Source organism: Passer domesticus, chromosome 4 (genome assembly GCF_036417665.1).
Source record: "Passer domesticus isolate bPasDom1 chromosome 4, bPasDom1.hap1, whole genome shotgun sequence".
Classification (NCBI taxonomy): Eukaryota; Metazoa; Chordata; class Aves; order Passeriformes; family Passeridae; genus Passer; species Passer domesticus.
This window is the reverse complement of record NC_087477.1, coordinates 40,443,156-40,464,261: the sequence shown is the minus strand read 5'-3', so window position 1 is coordinate 40,464,261 and position 21,106 is coordinate 40,443,156. Positions and strand designations below refer to the sequence as shown.

The following is a 21,106-nucleotide window of genomic DNA, read 5'->3' as shown; positions in this document are numbered from 1 at the left end:
CCTCCAGTCTCCTCTAGAACAACATTGGCTGCTTTACTGCTTTGGTATTAGCACCCTGGTAAAGGATTTGTGCCTGATTGGCCAGGTAAAAAGGGAACCAGTTTGCAGTGATGCTGTCACACAAGGACAAAGCCACCTGTGAAATAGTGCAGGCCCCAGGCCAAACATAGAGACAAGTCCATAATGACATTAGCTGCCACATTTGCAAAGCCTTTGACTGCAGCACTATTATCTAAATTTAAGGGTAGCAGGACTGGTTGAATTATTCATTGGCAAGCCTTAGCCCTGCTACCTGTTCACAGATGTTTACAGATGTCTGTTACACAGAACAGTGGGAACTGTTCATGCAGAACACATTTCAGCCCGGGAGCTGTCTGCCAGTCTCTACTGCTGTAACTCCCTGCCCCATGGGCTGTGCCAAGGGTGGTATCCCTGCTCCCTCCAGTACCTGTAAATCCTACCTATGGGCAGAAGAGAGACACAGCCCACAGGGAGGAGCAGGATTCTGCCTGTAAAGCACATAGCTGGGTTTCATCACTGTTTTTGTAGATACTTATGCATATTATGCTTATGCTTGTATCCACTTTGCGTTCCTTCTTGCTCTCCTCTGTGAGACCATCCTCTTTCTCCGGTGGGACTTTTCTGCCCATCTGAGGGACCAGACTGGAGACAGTGGAGGGTCCATTGTTAGATGCACTTCTCTTAGTGCTGTCTCTATTTATAGCCAGCCCTCTGCCCCTTTCTGCCTTCAACAATTTCACAGTCATTTCCAATTCTCCTGGATGAATAATTAAAACAAAGCACTCTTCCCATGCTTGTGGAAGAGGCCAGTGCTGTGCCACCAGTGTCGTATGCACATGCCTTGGAGGCCTTGCACTACCTTTTCCAGAGGCAGGACTCTGTTACCAGGAGTAGTATCTAGTGCAGAAAAACTGCTTTTGGAGGAGAAGGAGGATGGAGCTGAAGGGAGCCCAGAAAGACCGGCTGCTCCAAGATTACAAAGGGGAAAAAAAAGTATAGAATAATAAAATAATAACTTTTTTCTTCTGTTTTTGGGGGCATTCCTTTTGCAGGGGAGGGACAGTTCTCTTGACAGCCCTTTTCACCTATAATCAGCTGTCTCAGTGTCTTGCAAGACTGGGTTCAGTGCCCAGCACTCTGGTTTGCTTCACTTGTTTTCACACAGTTGCACAGAAATTGGCTCTGTCCTGCCCGTGCAGAATGTACCTTTTCATGTTCCACCAGGGGAGACAATAGTCTCAGTCTTTGTGGTTTGTGCAGACAGCCACAGAGGTACTTTGGCAGGCATAAGCTGCCCTGAGAGGGAGTGACACCTAATCCTGAAAGTACGAAGACCAGACATCCCAAATGGGATTGAAGAAGAACCTTCAATCTAAGAATCTGAAAAGCTGAAATAATTTCATCACAGTTTAAACACTAGCACCAAACCACTATCAAAAAATAAGCATCACACTTTTGTCACTTCATCAAGTGCTTCAGACTCTCCCCAACTTTGAACCAATTCAAGACTTTCTGAAGGCCAAAGGCAAAGCACCCTGACCTGCAGCTGAGGACTTTGGCAAGTAATTGACTTCCAGATCAGCTCCTCCACCATCCCTGTGCAAAGTGCAAAGTATAGTAGAGCATGATCCCAACCTTAGCAATCAAAGAGCAGTTGTCACTATTGATTTTCACTGAAGTGCAGAAAGAAAACACCTAAATCCAGATCTAGCTGTCTTCCTCCCATGCTTTTTGGGAAGGCTAGTGAGTGAGCTGAAGAGAAACATGTCCCCATTTCCCAAAGCTTTTGATGTCTGGGAGATCATGGCTGGGCCTCACAAGTGCATTCCCTCTCCTGGCTCCCTGAAATCCCCATCTCTCTAGTGAAAATTCTGTGAAGCTTGGATGCTGCACAGCACCAGCAGCAGCAAGTTCCACCTCCCACCTAAGTCATATAAAGAGGCAGCAAAGACCAGTGGGACAGTTCATCCTCTGCCTGGGACAGTACCTGTCTCTTCCTGTTAAGCTGACTGGGCCATGGGATGGCTCCAGGGACACCATTCCAGTGCCCACACACAGGAATGAGCAGCAGCGCTACTGGAAATGTCTCAGGCCTCCAGGCTGGCCTCCAGCTGCTGCTTCAGATGACAGGAGGTCCTGCAGGTCCCACATGCTTTGTGCAGACAGCTCAGATACCAGAGGGCACCAGACACCTATGTTTAGGTAGTAAATCTTTCCCCTAGCAGGCCCTACAGGTCTAATTCTTAAAGAGTTTAAGATAGAGGGACTTACATGTTTTTTTGTGCCAAGCTGCTCTGAGACAGGAAGAAACAAAGTGGAATTGGAACAGGACTAGTTTGAAAGCTATAACTCTATGGCAAATTCAGCAAGTGACAACCATTTCTAATCAACAGGCATCCTTCTGTCTTCTTGAGAAAACAGCTCCCTAGTTGGTCTCCATTTACCATTAAACTCTGCTGAAAATGCATGCTCCATCATACTTCTGTACACTATATCTGGAAAGACTCACAGACTCCTTTTTCATTTCAAAGCCTGTCATTTTAGGTTGTACCCTTCAGACTGGATCAACAAAATTGTTTTGTAGTAGGACACTACAGTCCCCTGCCCTCTTTTGAGTTTTCTCTTGTGTTGGTAGATTCTGGAAGGATGGCTCCAAGCACAGCCAGATTGCCCTCTGTATTTGTGTGGGATATGTGCATTCCAGTAAATCATCAGTGCCTTTACAGCATCTTAAATGGTCCACAGCCACTCTGCAGCCCGAGGATTTGTCTGTCTGTAGGCTCCTAAGGCCAGTTTTCATGCTCTCATGAAGCCAAAATAAATCAAACAATATAGACTGGTAGAGGATCCTGGCATAACTATAATCCTAGGATTATCTTGTCCTAGCTCTGTGAATCATTAGGGTAAACTCACTGTCATTATCTCAACAATTAACAGTGCCAATCCCATTCCTTTATTATCCAACCAGCATATTTTTATGCCTTGAGATTTCAGATTTGTCTTGCCAGGGTTTAGGCTGTCTGTTGTTCATTCCATGTAGGTAGGTATTCCTGGAAGTGTTCAAGGCCAGGATGGATGGGTTGTTACCTGATCCAGTGGAAAATGTCCCTGCCCATGGCAGAGGAGCTGAAACCAGATGATTTTTAAGGCCCCTTCCAATCCAAACCATTCTAGGATTCTATGAACTGTAGGTGTGCTAATTTTGATGACCTGTTAACATGTGTGCCATCAGCACCTTCATTCTCAGACACCTCTATTTATTTCTTTCTGATGCTTCTAGACATTCCTTCTCCATTCATGTCAGTGTGTCTTCCACTAATCTTTACAACTCCTGGCAGCATAAGAGAGTTGAAGAGCAACTGCTGATGTTCTTTGCAGCCATCACAAACACAGTCCAGAGGGTTTCATGCTGACAGCTGAAGTGACTGCATGCACTCAGAGCTCTTGGAAGTCTCAGTGCTAGAGCCAGGGCAGACTGCAATGCCCCATTGCTCAGGAAAGCATTTGCAGAAGACACATCCTGCAAGTGCAGAGAGGACATGCAGAGCCAGCTGCTTTGGAGACCAGGAGCTCGTGTGGAATTCCCCCAGGCAATGGCCTGCCTTCAAAAGCTCAAAATTACAACAGCAGCAGCACAGCTTCTTCCTCTGGTGGCAACCTGCACTAAAATGTTGCCTACTGGAAAGAAACAGTAGAGGGTTTAGGGAAGACAGCAGCTGGGGACACCAGGCAGCTGCTTTCCATTTCTAGCACTTTCCTTAGTCATTGCATAAACTTGAACAGCAGTTTAATTCTATGCCCGGATTTCCTCTTTAGAACAGGGCTAGTAACTTCCCTGTAAACCACTGTCCGTGTCAAAAAATCACTCCACTTGTCCATTTCCTTAAAGCAACCAGAGGGCTCAGCACACGCTTTGGGAGGTTGCATGTCTGACGGCGAGGAGCTGCTTAACTGTGGTGGGATGCCATGGCCAGGACACAGCACGGGGAAGCAGAGGAAGAAAGAGGGAAAACAAAAGGGAAGCTGTATCCCAGACATGCAGAGCACAGCTGGTGTAGGACAGAGTGGAAAGCTTGAAAAGCAAAAGTGGGACAGAAGAGCAAAAAGTGGGACAGAAAGCAGACAGGTGTACTTCAAGGTATGTATAGACACTCTGTCCTGCCAAAAAAAACATAAGTGAACAGAGCAGAGGTTGTCTGCCAGGTTGAAAGTTAGGTGGTGTGGATAGAGGAACAGAGGTCAGCTAGAGTGCATGAAGACAATTCAGTCCATTCTACACATGCTCCAAAACTCAAAGATTAGGGGTGGAAGGAGCACTTTAAAGAATACAACTGCTCATATGGCTCTAGAGCACAAGGAGCTGGCTGAACTGCAGGATTCAGTGCTCCAGGAGATTTTGCACAATTAAAAAATATTCTGCAGATGGCAGGAGAGGAGGAACAGATGGAAAGCTCCCCACAGCAATGGCCATGTGGCTGCAGCCACCAGCTCAGTTGTTAAGATGTGAAGACATTTCATATCCAGTATGAATGCAGTGGGATAAGCTTCCTTTATACCCAGCAGCACACAGCCAAGATCCATGCCCTTCATCTCTCGGACACAAAACCTGATGTTTCCACCTCAGAGCATTTTGCTCACTACCACAGCTACCAAGAGGGTCTGTGGCCTCTTGACTCAGAAAAGCAGCTCTACAATTTGAGCATGACTACCTTGGTTAAAGACAGAAGTTTCATCCAGTATGACACATCTGCTACAACACCTACAGAAATGTTTCTCACACAAACTGAGCCAAGCACAGAGGAGTTCATTCACTCTCTGCCAAGCCATGTCACTAAAAAACAAAAACTCCTGTGTCTGTGTCAGTCAGTATCCACCAAGGTGGGGCAGCTCGCTTGGCAGGAGGACAGCATGGCAGCATTCCTTTTTTCTGCCTGAAAGGGAGCTAAATCATAGGCTTTTACAATGATTATGTTTTCATAGTGAAAGAGCATTGTCTGGAGATCATTCATTTTGGAAGCCTTGATCCAACACTTGCAGGGACATCGCCATCTCCCAGACTAGAGTGGAAGAAAACTACCTCCTGCTATGTTAAAATCATATGTAGACCTCTTAATCTTCCCAATCCCTCAAATACAAAATTTTGAAGATTTTTATAAGTTCAAAAACGTTATTTTCCTCTTTCAAGGCAAACACAAAGTTTTCCATGCTCGAAGACTAATGACAATCTATCAGAAAAATCAGAGGCATTTGAACAGGTTTACTTGCAGAATCTAGTAAAGCATCACACTACCTCCTCCACATGATGCTACACTTACCAGTGCAGCTCTAGTGTGGAAACAAATACCAAACACACAAATACCCATCACACATCTAATTTGTCATCTAGTTCCAAAATGACCCTGTCCTTCTCATGATTTTTAATCTCTAACGGTGGCAGCACCTCCAGTGATGTGCATGTGGTAGCATGCTTGAATGAAAGCGCCATCAAACCATGAGAATTTGCCAGAAGCTGTTTGCCATGACATGTGAAGGAAGCCAGTAGGGGCTCCATTTACTTATACTGTCTTCCCTACTGTTGGTGTCTGCTGAATGGCTGTGGCAGCACTCAGGAACCCCAGCACCGCACTCCACGAGGCAGCAGTCCCTGATCTGATAAGGTTTCTGTAAGACCTGTGCATAACAGCGAGGCCAGCAGTGCAGACAGGATTGCAGCAGAGAGTACAGCTGCTTCCAGACATGGCTTGTTAGAAAATGAGTACAGGCGGGGTCAGAGAAGGACTATGTCATATATGCCAAACAAGCAAGAAAAAGGAGCGAACCAGCAAATTTCAGAGTAGTCAGCCCCCAAACCCAGCAAATGTGAAGTTTTTGAGAAGGGTCCAAAGAAGAAACATGCCCACGTGACTCTGCAAGGGAAAAACAAAGCATCAGCATAGCTGATGAAAACGGCTCCCAGAGATCTGCAGCACACCAACAGGTAGGCACCACCACAATTCCCTCCGATGCAGGAAGCCTTATTTCTGTTTCAGCTGTGCCCCTCCCAGGCTTCTCAGCTCAAATCAGTGCTCCTTATCTTCAGGTCTGCCTGTTGACTGAAGTCTGCCTAGAGTGGTGTGACCCAGATTGTGCTTAAATACAGCCAAGCTGAGCACAGTGGCAGTCAGTCACCCTCTCTGGACACGGTACCTGGCATCCCAAAGAGCCTGTTGTCAAAAAGTTCAGCTGTATCAAATGCTCAGACTATATGGACAGGAAATATCTGGCCTGGACTGCCTAGATCAACTAGTAAAATGTCACTTCTCCCTTCTTTTTAGTCCTCTGTCATCTTAGTCCCTGTATGCACGAATGGAAATGAATCACAAACATAGGAGAGGTTTCAAGTGAGCAAAGGAGGGCACACTGAGTCTCACAGCAGGCTGCTACACCTGCCTCTAAATTACATATAAAGCACGTTCATGCTGCACAGAGTATAAGTATTCAACTACTTACCTAGCTTGAATTCAAGCTAGGAATTAATATGAAATAAATTTTGCTCAGCATGGGACTCTCTGGGAAGGTGTGTCATGCTCCACAGCCCAGGTCCTGCATACCACTCCAAACCTGAACACAACCACAATGAAGCAATTCTGCTGATTGGGACATCTCTGGCTCATAGAGATCCATTTGGCTACATGTGCTCTTTAAAAATTAACATTGCTGAAAAAGGGCAAATAAACAAAGGAGGTCAGAATCACCTGCAAGTACTTTACCAATGCAAGACCACTCCTACCATTCACTTCAAACAGCAAAACCTCATAGCTAGCACTAATTTAGCCAGGAAAGCAGGTAAAAATTCTGCCATGATATACCTGCAAGTAGCACCACAAGCTTTACTATTAAGATGTGCAGTCATGACAACAGCAAGTTAAGATCACAGGAGCAGGACATGGTGCTACCCATGGGCACTCCTGAACTGAGTGGCCACAGAGGAGGAGACAGATGCCTGACCCATGGAATCATATCCCTAATCAGAACACACCCAGAGGTCACCCCTGCCATAAAGAGGAGTTCAAGGTTCCTGCCATTCACTCAAAAAAGACTTTTTTCCATATGGAGCCACTTTAGTGCAAAGCAGTCACATTCCTTTAGTTTAAAGAGCACGCCCCTTAAGCTGCTTCAGGTTTCCCTCTCACAACACCAAGTCCTCCAATTTAAAAAGGCAAAAGCCAGTCAGCACTGGAGGCTCTGAACGTGAAAGGACTGAACTAGAAGGAACCCAAGAGAGAAGCAACTGCTCGACCCCCAAAGCCTTGTCAGCATGCATACTTGCCGATCAGCACCCCGTTTTCTGTGGAGCTGCTCTAGAATGAGGTGTTAGCCTGCTCCCAACCATGGCTCTTCAGCTGAGGCCACAGCTCAGGACAAGGCAGAGCAGAAGTGTGTACTGACCACACCTGGCTGCCTCATGGATCTCCACCTGGAGAGTCCTCCGGGTGAAATGTCACTGCCATGGGGTTACCAAACAGGAAAAGAGGCTGGAATGGTCTTGGTTGCAGCAGGAATGACATTCTATACATTTAGCCCATCTCAAAAGGAACTGGGTCTCCTCTACCCTCCACACGTATGACTTCCAATTTCTTTATAAAGGGCCCGTCAGTTGTTATTAGAAAGAACACACATAGATCTTACCTGGTACAAACTTCTCTCCAGAAGAGACAAACTTTCATTAGTGGGAGAAAAAGGGAGAAGGAGGAATTAAAAACAGCCATGGGAAGTGTGAGAGGGTGAGAGAAATGAGTGAAAAAACACTGCTTTCTCAAGGTCACTGAAAAGCAGTCAAGGCCTGCAGTGAAACGCTGAGAGCTCTCCAAGGGCATGAGAACATAAGGTGAACTGAGCTTTTTGAGCTTTTTACTCATTTCCACTGCTGAGAGCAGGCCCTGCCTCATTGCAAAGTAAATTTCCAACAAAATACGGAAACAAATACCTTGTTACACAAAATAATTAAATTGCTTTAGTATCAGACAAGCCCAGGCAAAAGCAGTCTCTGTGGACAGCTGAGCTGCTGTGAGTGGCCCCTGTAGCCACACCTCCAACAAGGAGTTAATGGGAGGCTACAAACTGTTGTAACCTCTCTTTCCCATTTGCTCAGGGATTTGCTCGCTGAAACAGAGGCTACTGCTCTTTAACCTGTCTGAGAAACCTTTTCCCCTAACATAACCCCAAGATTCTGTGAAGCCCTCTCATGTTCATATAAATATATATTAAGAAATCTACTTCAAAAGCACTCATGTTGAAATTAGTCTGCAATCCCTTTGTTTAAAGTTTCTACTGTTCCACAAACGCTGTCTGCAGTAGTAGAATTGCTCAAGTACAGCTCCTGAAATGTGAAATAAAAAGCAAGAGTAGAACCAAGCCTCTGACTTCAACAAGGCAAGCAATGTCTGCATGTTTTTTTTCTCCATAAAAAAGAGATTGGATTGTTTTTTACATAGTTGTCAATTATTTTTACCAGCATGGGAAGACTCCTCTAATAAATTAAAATATTCATTACAGCAGATGCTCTCAGCAAGCTTCTTTGGATGAACAAATGAGATCAATCTGAAAAAACGCTGTTTGGCTGAATATGAGCATCAGTAGTAAAATCACCAAACAATTTTTTTCCCTGTGGTATGAAGTATCCAGGAAAATTTATTTCATTACAGAGTGTTGCATGGGATTTAAACCATCCAGCCATGGCAATGTTGCTGGTTCACTAGAGAAGACAAATCATGAGCTGAGCTGATGCCAAGACCCCCAAAACTGTTGAAATCATCTCATGCTTTACAGACCAAATTCAGTACCTGACATGTTTAAAAATATGAAATTATTTTAATAAGTCTGTTTACATTTCAAACAAATCAGCAAACATTGTTAAAATTCACTTCATCTCAAAATCACAGAATCAAATATTCTGTGAAAATACTTACACCTTACTGTTTGACATTAATCCAACAATTAAAATAGTATCTGGAATGATTCTACAGATTTCTGCAGCTCACTGATAGAAAACATCCCAACCTACTCAAACAGTAAACAGAACAGTTATGATTTAACCCTTATCTCAAAATATCTTTTTGAAGTTACTTAGCAAAAATAAACATCTCTGTACTTAAAATAAATGATGTACAATTACAACAGCTCTTATGCAACCTGTAGTATAATCTGTTAAAAAAAAAAAAGTTTCTCATTTGACTGTGAGCCTGGTTCCAGACCTGTAAATAAAGACTAGTGATAAAGTCTCTGGCTGCCACCATGCCCAGGGGAGATCTGCTGAACTAGACTCTATTTTGTCACAGAAACTTGCACAACAGTAACTCAGACACAAAAAAAAGTAAATTACCATGGTACTTCAGAAAAAGAGGTTACTACAGTCCCTACAGTGAAAAGTATATATATAAGAATTTGTACAAAATATGGGCTGACAGATAAATGGCATTTGAGGAGAAAGTATATCAGAGATTTGTATTTTACCTTGTGAAAATCCATCAAGCAGGGCTACAAAAAGAAAAACAACTGTAAAGTTCAACAAAGTTCTCTACAAAAGAGCAACTATCTGCTTTCAGGGGAAAAAAATACAAAAAACCCCCAAACTTCCAGGGGAAAAAAAACCCACCAAAAAACATAACTGAAGCAGTTATGACTGTCCAAATCTGTGACTCCAGAAAGAAATCATATGAAGCAACTAAGAATTGACTAATACTTCTCCCTCCTGCAGGAATTTAAAATGGAAGTTTTCACAGTTCCATTGATGCAGTTTAACAGTCAGAAGAGCAAAGAGGGGCTGGGAGTTGATTAGTCAGTCAGTGTTCTTAACAAAGTTTATTAATTGGTTATTTTGTGTCCTGAATGCAGGTGGTAAAAAGGGTGAATTGTAATACAAGGATACAAATTTCTTTTTTTTTTTTTCCAAACTGAGAGCAACCAAAATACATTATTCCACTTTTCAGAACAACCATTCTAATGCAAAGCTGCTCACATTAATGGTGCACTTTGTAACACCCCATGGAGACAAGGCAAATTAGTACTTTGGCCTTCTTTGAATATCATCTTATCTGAGGCCTAGGGAGTAAGCAGAAGTTGATAGTAATTAACTGTGGCCTTTAATAATAAAATTATATGAATCTTCCAATCCTAGATTTTGTAATAAAGGCATAACTTCATGGTGGCAGAAGCACAAGAAGATACCAAAAATAGCTGAACACATCTTTAGCCATTAATGAGAAGCTTCTTGTTTTGTTTAAGGTAATAATCATAGAGCATGAAATTTTGACAACTTGGCATGTTTTGAACTTACTTTTACTTCACTCATTTTTAAGAGTAAATGGCTGATGGTATCTAAAAACATTAAATGAAGGGCAGCTTTGCAGGAATAGGAGATGGGATCCTTAAAGTGAAACTCTAAAGAACCTTCTCTTTTGAAACACAGGTTAGAAAAATACCATCATACTATATTAATGAAATTTTTATTCAACACCCAGCTCTTCCATTTGATGGGGAAGGAGACAAATGTATACCTTAAAGAAGAACCCCAAACAACAGAGTACTCCTCTACTGCTTTAGAACTGATGAATGCACAGCCATTTCTCCTAGACTTTGTAAAAAACAAAAAAATTGTTAGGAACCCTTAGCAGAGTGCCTTATCAGGAAGGGCCAACCCAACCACTGCTCTTTCAGTTCTTCCAGAAATGGCTTATTTGTGTGCAATGAATAAGCAGATGCTAGATATCATTGGAGTACATCACAGTGAACAAACACTGCCCACAGGCTGGGGTGGAACAGCAGCACACAGGCACAGTCCCTCTTAGCAGGTGTTCAAATTACATGTTCTTAAAAGCTTAACACTTTGTCTGGATTCCAGATATCAACCTCACTGCTAGCAAAGCTGGAAACAACAATGGAAATCATCAGTACAAAAAGAAATTGCTGTAATAGGCTTCAAAGAACAAACAGCTTCCATGCTCCTCTTTATTTCAACAGAGATGATTAGTTAAGGTGCTTGAGGATTCTGCACGGCAGACAAGCTGGCAGAGGTGGCCATTCAGTAAGCTCTGGAGTCTTTAGCAGGTATCTGAGGGCAGCTCCCGGGGCAGAGCCCTGAACTGCTAGTTTCTGTAGCGGGGCATCTGTGGAGCAGGGGCTCCCTCTAAGGGGACTGAGGAGGAGACTGTCATCAGCTGTCCACCGTGAATTCTCTCATTCACCCGCAGGTCACAGCCATCCTGCAGCATCCTTATAGCTATCCTTGCAATGTTTTTAGAGTCATCAAGTCCACTGTGAGGTCTCCCATCATAATTCATGCCCAGATTTTCAAGCATGATTGTCAGCTTGGTCTGGTTTCTAGGAACCTGATGGAGAAAGTGAGTAACATTCAAGGATTAGGTTCGGTACCAAGTCTTTTAAATCTAACACCAGGCAGTAGAAACAGATTTTAAGCCTACTTAAGTCACAAATGACTTTCATGTTGCCTTCTGTCAGACCACTAAACATTTAACTTCAAAGCACCTTGGTGAGACAGACACTCTCATTTTTACAGAGGAGAAATAGTCAACAGGAATTTGTCTAGACCTGGGATCATGTCAAGAGCCTCTGACCAGCACCAGTTCAAGACACACTTGTGCTGGCAAGGGTGGAAGCCATGACCTAGATAAGTTTAACTATCTTTATAAAAACCAGAAAACAGTGGCATTGTAGAGGAAATCTGAGTTTGGCTTTCCTTTTAAATTCTAAGTGATTAAAGAAGCACCAAGCTCCTGATTCTCACTGACATCAAGCTCCTGAATGCCTTCAACCTTCACAGGATCTCATCAGCAACACCTACAGCAACCCTGTAATATTTGTCCAGCACAAAGTAAAGCTCTTCCTTATTAGATGTCAATCTCTCTTTTATCTACAGGTTACATTTTGTATGAAAAAGCCCTTCAAAAGAAGACCATTAGCTAGGTTAAATCCCTTTCAAAAAAAGTATTTTACTGTAGACTGATTGGGAATTTGCTAGAATCTCCAATAATTCATTTTATGGTGGTCTGACAGAAAGCAGCAATAAGGTCCAGCACTGAACTCAGTATTACTTTTCTCTTGACAATTTGATTCCACTGTAGATACATCCTAATCTTTCTCTGCCTCCATGACACTGTCCAAAGTCAAGATCCTATGAGGGTAATGGTACAAGTTAATTTTGTAGTGTATTGCATGAAAACAGGAAAAAATAATCAAAAAATCAAGACAGTCTTTTCAGCTGAACTACTTGATCTAAGAGGACTGGTATAACATTTTTAGGCAAGCGTTCAAGGAGCACAACCTGATTCTTAAAAACAAGATTAAAATCAAAATGCACTAATTATATGATCTTCAATTAGTGAAGTGAGATCTGCACATGAAACACATTTGAAAATCAGGCACCAGACAAGTAGTTCAAGTACTATAATTTTATACTACACAAGTAGAGATGACAAGCACAACAGGTCATTCTAGACTTTTAAACCAAAATTTCCCATAAGAGAAACAGCAATTTGTACAAACCTTGTAGAAGTTCCCATATGATTTGCGAATATTGATCCACTTTTTGGCAAAAGAAGGGTATTTGATACGGCTAATACGGCACTGGATGTTCAAAAATTTACTCATATCCCAAGATCTTAAAAAGTCAAAAGAGGAAAACGTTAGTCATGTATAATTCTGTGTTCTGCATATTGCACAGTTGTACAGCTAAAAGCTGTCTTGTCTCAGGTGATCAGTAGAATGAAAACAGTTTAGGAAAAGCTCATTTGCTATAGTCCTGGTAAAGAATTTTTTTATATGAATTTGTTAATCATGGGGAAAAAATAGGAGCAAGACTTTCACCAGGATGGTTTCAGGTCCACAACAGCTAGGACAAAAAATAGCACACCAACTATTCCATCTACCACATCAACATGGAAAACTGCCAATAAATTAGATGCTTACACAGCCCTTGGGGAAGCAAGTGACACCTTAAATCTTCCTGATTATTTGGGTATGCATTTATCTCTCTACTTCAGGTAGAAACTAGACTGCACCTAGTTTTATGAGAAACCAGTTCTCTATGAAAATATGAAGAAATTACAATCCTATTTATTTAGCAGCCTGCCTTCCTGAAGTGAACCACCCCAACAAGTTTGTAAGCTGCAAGCTAAAGTAAAGCATTTTTCCCCCATCTCTTCTAGCTCTCTATGCAATCTCACCTATACAACAGAGATTTCAATGCTCCTATTTTCCTTAAGGAATTTCACTGGGGGGATTCCTCTGGATGGCAATTCCAGAGACATTTAGCCCAGTAATATAACCAGTCTTGCATCAGCTTTGCTTTCGCATTTTCTTTTTTTTAATTCACTGTTGCTTCCAAACATAGTAGTGTAATTATAGGTTAAAAATTAAAAATTGCAGAGTATTATTTTCAGGTGTTATGTGCTAGATATAAATGGAGAATTACAGCAGCAACAAAGTGCAGTCTTCAGCATGGCAGTTGCATACAGCCCAGTAGGAAAGAAACGGCGCCATCTGATGGATTTTAGCTTCATTTTCAATAGTTCAGTTCAGCTGTACCAGTCAAACAATCTTTTTAACAAAAGCTTCCATTAAAATAAAACCAGCAAAATGGCAGTGTCCTGATCCATCTTTAGCAATGCTCTCACAAATACTAAACGTGGTTTTGCAGTTTTAGATTGTGCTGAAGGCTGTATAAGGACATACCCATCAGTCAACAGGGAATAGCTGTACTTTGTTCCCAGTTCTCGCTGTCTCATCCACTCTATGACATTCTGCAGAACTTGAGGAAAAATATCAGCTTTATCAACAATGTCCTAAGGGAACAAAAAAAAAAAAAAAGAACCACAACAAAAACCCAACAAAAACCAACAAAGTAAGAAACATTTTTTCAGAAAAAAATCCCTCAGCATTAAGTGTATAAACTGTGTTGGTATATGGGCAATTAAAAGCTTGGCTTCATCAAAATCTTTACAAAAACAGATTATATGTTAACAGATCACTGGACAGGTTTTTCTAAACTGAAAAAACAGCACCACAGAAGCACTGCTACAAGAGCCAACCTCCTAATAGCTTCTGTAAAGGTAAAAGGTTAGTCCGTGGCTGAACCTGGATTAAAACCTTTAAGGTTGTTTCCCAGGCTCCTTCTTAAGTCACTTATCACAAGCCATTGCCATCCTAGGACTCTAAACTCTTCAGAACAAAAATATTAGGAGAGGAACTGATGCGATTCACAAGGGGCTTTGCCCTACTGAAGATTAAATTTCTCCACATGAATTAAAAAGAAAATATTTTTCCCCATAAAATGACCAACTTAATGAAATCAGCTCTGTGATAACTGGGAGAGGGAAAAAACAAGGATTAAGATAACAGGCCTTACAGAAAAATAACCATGAAAAACTACCATTTAAGGTTACCAGTCTGAAAACATCAACATCACATCCCTTTTTTTTCCCTATTTCTTCCTGAAGAAACAAAAGTGCAAATTACCTGTGTTATTCCTGTCAGACTGATGCAGAAGTCTGAAAGCTTGGGATTAATCTCTGGCTTCACGTATTGCTGAAAGGTGTCCTCCTGTAACAGGAGAATCAATGGCTCAGCTGCAGCACACTCTGCAGCCTGCAAGGCAACTTCTCTGGCTCACCTGCAGCCCAAAGGCAACAGCAGCTACTTGTTTCTGCTGCAGGCAAAAAGCAGTGTGCACCTCCCGAGCCAGTAGGAGCCCCCTGACTGGCCATCATCAGATTCCTAACAGGACACATAGCTTTCCAACCAGAACATGCCCTTCCTCTCAGCCAGTAGGCACCAGAGTGGGAATGTGGAGTTAAGAGGGAAAAAGGACTTTTTCTGCAAAAAAAGCAGATTTTGGAAAAGATTTGGGAAAAGAAGAGCAAAAGTAAGGGAATACATGAGAGGCATGAGCAAAGCCTTATGTTTTTTAGGTGGTATCTCCAAAGGTTCACCTGCAATTCAAGGAAAGCAACCAGCTGCACACCTCAGAAGCTTCAGGCAAGTCCTATGCCTCTGGATGCCAGCCAGGCAGAGACAAACAAAATCTCTCTGGGAAACTGCGCAACACAAGAGTGAAGACTGAAGGCAAGTTTCATGAAAAAAAGAAAGCCCCAAATCCCTGCTGTTATACAAAACCTTTTGGACAGACAGAAAAAAACCCACTCTAAGTGCAATAAAAACAATCCTGGTAATCTGCACAATCCTTCTTCTGCTGTTAAGTCATGCAGGCAGCTATTCTTTACTGCAGCACCACAATGATTACTGGAAATCCTCTTCCTAATAAGAGTTCTTCATAAACAAACCATTAGTCAGAGGTGTGTGCACATCCTCTGTTTCACTCAATTTCAGTTAAGCAGCAGGTGGTTTAGCCTAAAAGAACTAAAAGTACTGGAACCGAGCACTTGAGGCTACCAAATGCCTGTGAAGTATGTTTAAATCAGGTGACACAGCTGTCAGTCTGTTGGGTACAACGTGGAAACAGCTGAGCCTGACAAGCAGTGGAGTTCACTCAACCTCACTTTCTAGACCTCTGCATTAGTGTGTTCTAGATCGCCTCACACAGGACCACAGAAATTGATCATTTTTGATTATGATGAATGCCTCGAGTCCTAGAAAATGATTTGTGGGCCTTAAAGTAGGGAAAGAAAGGGCAGGTGCGAACATACATGGACAACTGAGAAATTTGTATCAATAGAAGGAGCTGACAGCAGGAGAATGATCTACTTGGATGATCATTTGGAAAATGCTTTCAGAAGAGAAAGTTTTGTTTGTATCTAAGAGGCACAGAGGATAAACCCTTATGAAAAAAAAGCATGCTATTTTTAATGAAGTTCAACATCTACCTAGAAACTAATCTATACCTTCTGACGCAAACAAGTTACTTCAAATAACAGCATACCAACACAGCCATTAGATCACTTACTATTTCCAGGGTACGTGTGTTTACTAAGACAACAGGAAATTCAATTATTTCATGTACAAATTCAGGTGGATTTCCTTCTTCACAAGTTGCTTCAAAGTCAACGACACAGATGTAGTCATAGCAGCTGTCTCCACTAATGTGGTCCTTCTGCATCAGCTTCTGTTTCTTATAATAGTTTTTCAATCTCTTTTTCAGTACATCTTTCACTCCTCTAAAGAAATAGGGAAAGTGACAAAGATCACACTCTTGTTTAATTATTTCCGTGTTGTAAAACTGAACCTATATTTAACATTTGAAAGCTCAAAACATATTAACCTCATTTTCAACACCAGCACATGTGAAGTCTGAATTCCACTTTATCATAGAGGAGTGTTAGCCCCATTATCTACACTACAATAAACACATTTCTGGCCTAACCCAGAGGCTGATACCCCTCCCAATACAATACCAGACACAGACTGGGAAGCATGGCACACAGAACTCTGCAGTCACCTCTGCTTCAGCAAGACTCAGTATCCAAAGCTTTTCCAAAGCTCAAGTCTTTGCAGATTGCTCCAGGTTGACCTCTGGCCCTGGAAGAAGTAGTGCTTCACCTGTACTCCCCTGTGCCCTCTACCTGAAGTGATTCATGCCCGAGGCCTTTCTGCATCAGTGGCAGAGACAACACAGAATCAATCTTAAACGTCCACATTTTACATTCTTCTCAATTTAAATTTTAAATTGAGCTTGAATAACTCAATTAAAATAAAGTATTTGTATTTGAGATTTCAGTTGTTAAAAAAACCTCCTGGTCAAGATCCTGCTTTTCAGGAATTTTGTGGCTACAAATAAATTCACATGGCAAGTGATTTAAGTTACTTACTGTGTCATTTTAAAATAAACATTTTAATATATGAAGGCATATTCCAGAACTGCCATGTACCAAACCAGAGCTGAATAAATGAGGATCATTTACCCATCCAAGGAAGTTATTTTCAAAATTATTCATTGCAAATGAAATTACAGAAGCTGTAAGAGATATGAGTAGCAAGTGGTTTATCAGAAAAGCAGCCCCGTGATCCACAAAAAAGAACTGAAATCAAGCTACTAAACAAGCATTTGAGAACATCAGCTGCTTCTGCAGAGAACTCTTCCTCACTCTGGTTTATTGGTCTAGTTTAAGTCAATAACCAGTTCATTAAAAGCTGAGACAGTATGGGAGCTGATGGAGGGGGAAATGACCTCTTTCTTTACTAAACTTATTAAAAAAAGGTTGAAAATAGGAAATGATTGACTATCACAATAACCTTGAAGGAAAGCATGGTGTGTGGTAATCTGCCAATACTCTACATTAGAACTGATGCACTATTTGTTTACAGATAAGGCATACTTGAATATATTGACAAAAGAAACCTAGCTTGGGTAAAAGAGAAATCTTAAGCCTTCAGCATTTACAACTAAATTTAAAAACTGATATAGAAAACTAATAACCTAAGAGAAGGCCACAAACACATCATATACTATTTGAATTCTGCTTTCAATTTTAAAATCAGAGCAACTGCTAAATAGCTAGACAAATCGAATGTGTTTTACCAAAAATCTTCTCAAGTAATGATAAGATTTTCTCCTCATGAGGCACTAAATTAATTAGCCAACCAACTCCCCACCACTACTTCCTCATTCCTGCTGCCTACAGAAACAAGACTATTTTTCTCAGCTGACCTTCTTCACAATATGTCAATATGTTGCCTGGCCACAGAATTATTAATCTTGCAGGTCATTTCCAGTACACCAGGAACTACACTATATTCCCTTGCCTCTGCCCCAGTGAACACAAATCCAGCTTACAATACATTCATTTTTTCACATTTTTCTAGCACATGTATTCAGAGTAGCAAACTCTCCATCTAAAGGTATTTCTCCTCTGCAGTGATTAAATCCTGAGCCCCACCACCAGAGTTTGTAGCAAGTATCAGACCTGCACTGGTACACTAAGTAAAAATATGGATGTTCTGAAGCAAGTTGATGTATGATGAAGGTCTGCAGCACCACCTGAGAACCACTGCAGCTCTTCTTTCCCCCTTGACCAAAAAGTGATGAGAAGTACCTTACAGTTATGTATTCAAGCATTTCTTTGGGTTGCCAGTTGAGACAGCACACATTAAGCAGTACACATTAATCCTACAACAAAAAAGCTGCAACAAGATTGCACATGAAACAACTGGTGTCTGGTGCTGTGCCTGCTTTTCACTTTGTGCTGAGTTTTTGAACTTTAAATAATCATCCCTCATGACTCTACTGCTCTCAAAGATAAATCAACATGTTTACAAATAACCTGGTTTCAAGCTTGAACTCTGCAAGTTTACTTCTGAGCTCTTCTCTGGTCATTCTGTTGATACAACCATTGGTTATAGCGATTTCTTTGTAAATCGGATCACTGAAGTCGTTTGCACTAGCAGTTGAGGTTTTGCCATTAGTTTCTTGATCACTGATCCCACAATGCTGTCTACCCTAGGAGAAAGAGAAATCAGGAAGTCATTTAACAACGTCAAAACAAGATGCTTGAGCATTTCTCAGCTCGTTTTGGCACCAGAACAGTAAAGCCTCACACTGTTACACTTGTGATCAAACGGAGCGAACTAGCTGATAGAAAGGTAAGCGAATCAATACCGAAGCCTGCTCTGAAACAATGTTTTCCTAAACAGCAACAAACAGAATAAAGGGACACTAATGCCCGCGTCTTGAGCCATGTCGAACAGCAGCTCTTGGAGACAAAACTTGAATACGCATCCTAATCTCAACAGAAAGAGTTCTCTGGGGCAAACGGGCAAAGCCTTCACGAGCAGCGAGATATCTCTCGGCGACTGAGCTAACCAGACTCCACACTGACTGGGACACGCGGGCCGGTGCCCAATGCGAGATAAACAAAGCAATAAACGAGAGGAAAAACTGCGGGCACTTCCCGGCTCCCGGCCGCTGCTCGCGGCCTTCGTGGGGCCCACACACAGCGCGGCACCGGCGGCGCGCCTCGGGAGGGCGAGCCCCGGGCAGGGCCGGGCGGGCCGAGGCCGAGGCGGGCGGGCAGCCGGGCCGCCCGGGGCGGGCGGGCGCGGAGCCGCGGCCCGGGGCCAGCGGGGCCAGCACCGCCCGGCCGCACGCCCCGCGCACTCACCGGCGGGAGGGCTGCGGGGGCAGCGGCCGCCTCGTCCCGAACGGCCTGCGGGCGGTTCTCTTTCTGCTCCTGCATGGCGGCGGCGGCGGCGGCGGGAACCGCGGGGGACGGCGGCCCGTCGGAGGCGGGAGAGCGCGGAGCCCGCCCCTGGGCGGAGCAGGGCCCCGTGAGAGCCGAGCGGCCGCGGCTGCCGGCGCTCCCGTCTGCCATCGAGCACTGTGGTGGGCATGGCCACGAGAGCCCGGCAGCCCTGTGCAGCAGCACCGCCGCCCCAGCCCTCCTGGGCTTCTGCCCAGCAGTGCCCCCGCGGTTTGGGGTCACGGCAGCTCTCCGGAAGCCCTCTCCGTGTTACGGGAAACACGCACTGGGCACACACCTCATTTATGTCTTCTTGCTCCTCCTCATGGCACTGATTTTGCACAGAGCACCCGAAACACGATCTGGGACACCCGTGGTGTGTTCAGCGCCAGGTCACAGCCACCAGAAGGATGCAGTTGACCCCCAGCCCCTTCCTGCCAGGAAATTTGCCGTGTCTGCTGTTCCCCATATCCCTTAAACCACAGCCAACAACCAGGGTGAGCTGGGTGACACAAGACGTATAAAGCTCTCTGGATCTTCTTGGCCAGGAGGTGAAGGCAAAGCAGTGAAGTCTCCCTGTCCATCACAGGTCAGCTTGTTTTCTGCTGGTGCTTCCCACCGTCCTGAAGTGCCACCCAGCATCCCTCAGTGATGGAGGCTGATGTGTGGCACCCACCTAAAGCAACCACGCCAATACTTCCACATCTGCCAGCCACTAAACAGCCCAGAAATTTCTCTCTGCCCTGCTGTGGCCGGGGCCCTAGCACGCACCCTCAGTCAGACCTCCCGTCTCACTGTGGCACACCAGCATCTCCTTGCAGGGGATGACATCCCCTCCCCTAGACCCGCTGTGCAGCATTTGTCACCCTCGGGTGGGTGTGCCATAGAGTCTGTCTCTTCCACACTGAGCGATGACAAAGTGAGATCACACACAATGCTTGGGGCTATAAGTCCTGCTTTTGGCTGGGACAGTTAAGCTTTCTTGGAGGCTGCTGCAGCGCTGTGTTTTTTGCATTTAGTATGATAATATTGTGGATAATACACTGATGATTCAATTGTTGCTCAGTAGTGCTCACTCTAAGCCAAGGCCTTTCAGTTTCTCGTGCTCTGCAGTGAGAAGGTGCACAAGCTGGGAAGGAGCATGGCCAGGACAGCTGACCCGAACTGGCCAAAGGGATATTCCATACCACGGAACACTTTGCCCAGTATATAAATGGAAGGGAGGAGGAGGAGTTGACTGGGAGCTGCTGATGCTCATCCCCGTCACTAGGGGAGGGGCTGGGCATCAGTCAGTGAGCAGTGAGCAACTGCACTGTGCATCACTCATCTTTCCTGGGTTTCATTCCTCTCTCTTTCATTGCAATTACTATCATTATTATATTTACTTTGCTTTCATTATTAAACTGCTTTTAACCATGGCTTTTACTTTTTTCCTTCCCACCAGGAGGTGGTGGTGAGTGAGCAGCTGTGATGATGCTTACTTGCCAGAAGGGGTTAAACTGCAGCAGTGGGAGGGGATTTGCTGCCATTTTTAATTCATCCTCCTGGTGCTGTCACAAATGCTCCTGTTCTCAAGCAGAGGACCACCTGCCTTATTATTCTGCCTCCAAAACCTGCTCTGAACATGAGCAGGAAACCAAGCTTTTCACAAATGCAAACATGATACCAATTAGAACCATTGAGCTGGCCTCACAAACCCATAAAATACTTTAAAAGGTAGCGGGTAGAAAAGCTGTTCCCCAGAAATCACCTGCCTTGCTAAAGTGGGCAGTGATTCACAGACATTCCATGCAGGGGCTCCATGCTCAGATTCACTCAATGGCAAATCTCTTCATGACTTTTCTACAGCACAGATATACAGCTAGGTGCAGAGCCTTCCAGAGCTAAAACCCAAGGAGGCA

The 21,106-nt window shown here is 43.5% G+C and overlaps 1 protein-coding gene across 6 annotated transcripts; it reads right to left on the bottom strand.

Moving 5' to 3' along the window:
- Positions 1-8,851: 8,851 nt before the first annotated feature.
- ERI1 (exoribonuclease 1) lies at positions 8,852-21,099 on the bottom strand. Of its 6 annotated transcripts, none has more exons than XM_064417345.1 (7): positions 20,960-21,099; positions 18,291-18,466; positions 15,977-16,187; positions 14,533-14,616; positions 13,750-13,859; positions 12,562-12,676; positions 8,852-11,387 (listed from the first exon to the last, which is right to left on the bottom strand). In XM_064417345.1, exons 2-7 carry the CDS (start codon positions 18,341-18,343, stop codon positions 11,145-11,147), a joined length of 816 nt encoding a protein of 271 aa, XP_064273415.1. In that variant the 5' UTR covers positions 18,344-18,466; positions 20,960-21,099; the 3' UTR covers positions 8,852-11,144. The 6 variants fall into 6 exon arrangements, with proteins under 6 accessions (XP_064273415.1, XP_064273413.1, XP_064273418.1 ...); XM_064417343.1 differs by lacking the exon at positions 20,960-21,099 and adding an exon at positions 19,128-19,285; XM_064417348.1 differs by lacking the exon at positions 20,960-21,099 and adding an exon at positions 19,128-19,274 and having other exon boundaries at positions 18,291-18,461.
- Between the last annotated feature and the right edge of the window lie 7 nt (positions 21,100-21,106).

Coding starts and splice junctions, on each gene's coding strand:
- ERI1 (XM_064417344.1), bottom strand. CDS start 19,337: ATGGCAGACGGGAGCGCCGGCAGCCGCGGCCGCTCGGCTCTCACGGGG. Junction 16,188..18,290: donor GAGTTCAAGCTTGAAACCAG/GTTATTTGTAAA, acceptor CTATTTCTTTAG/AGGAGTGAAAGATGTACTGA. Junction 11,388..12,561: donor CATATGGGAACTTCTACAAG/GTTTGTACAAAT, acceptor TTTCTCCATCAG/GTTCCTAGAAACCAGACCAA.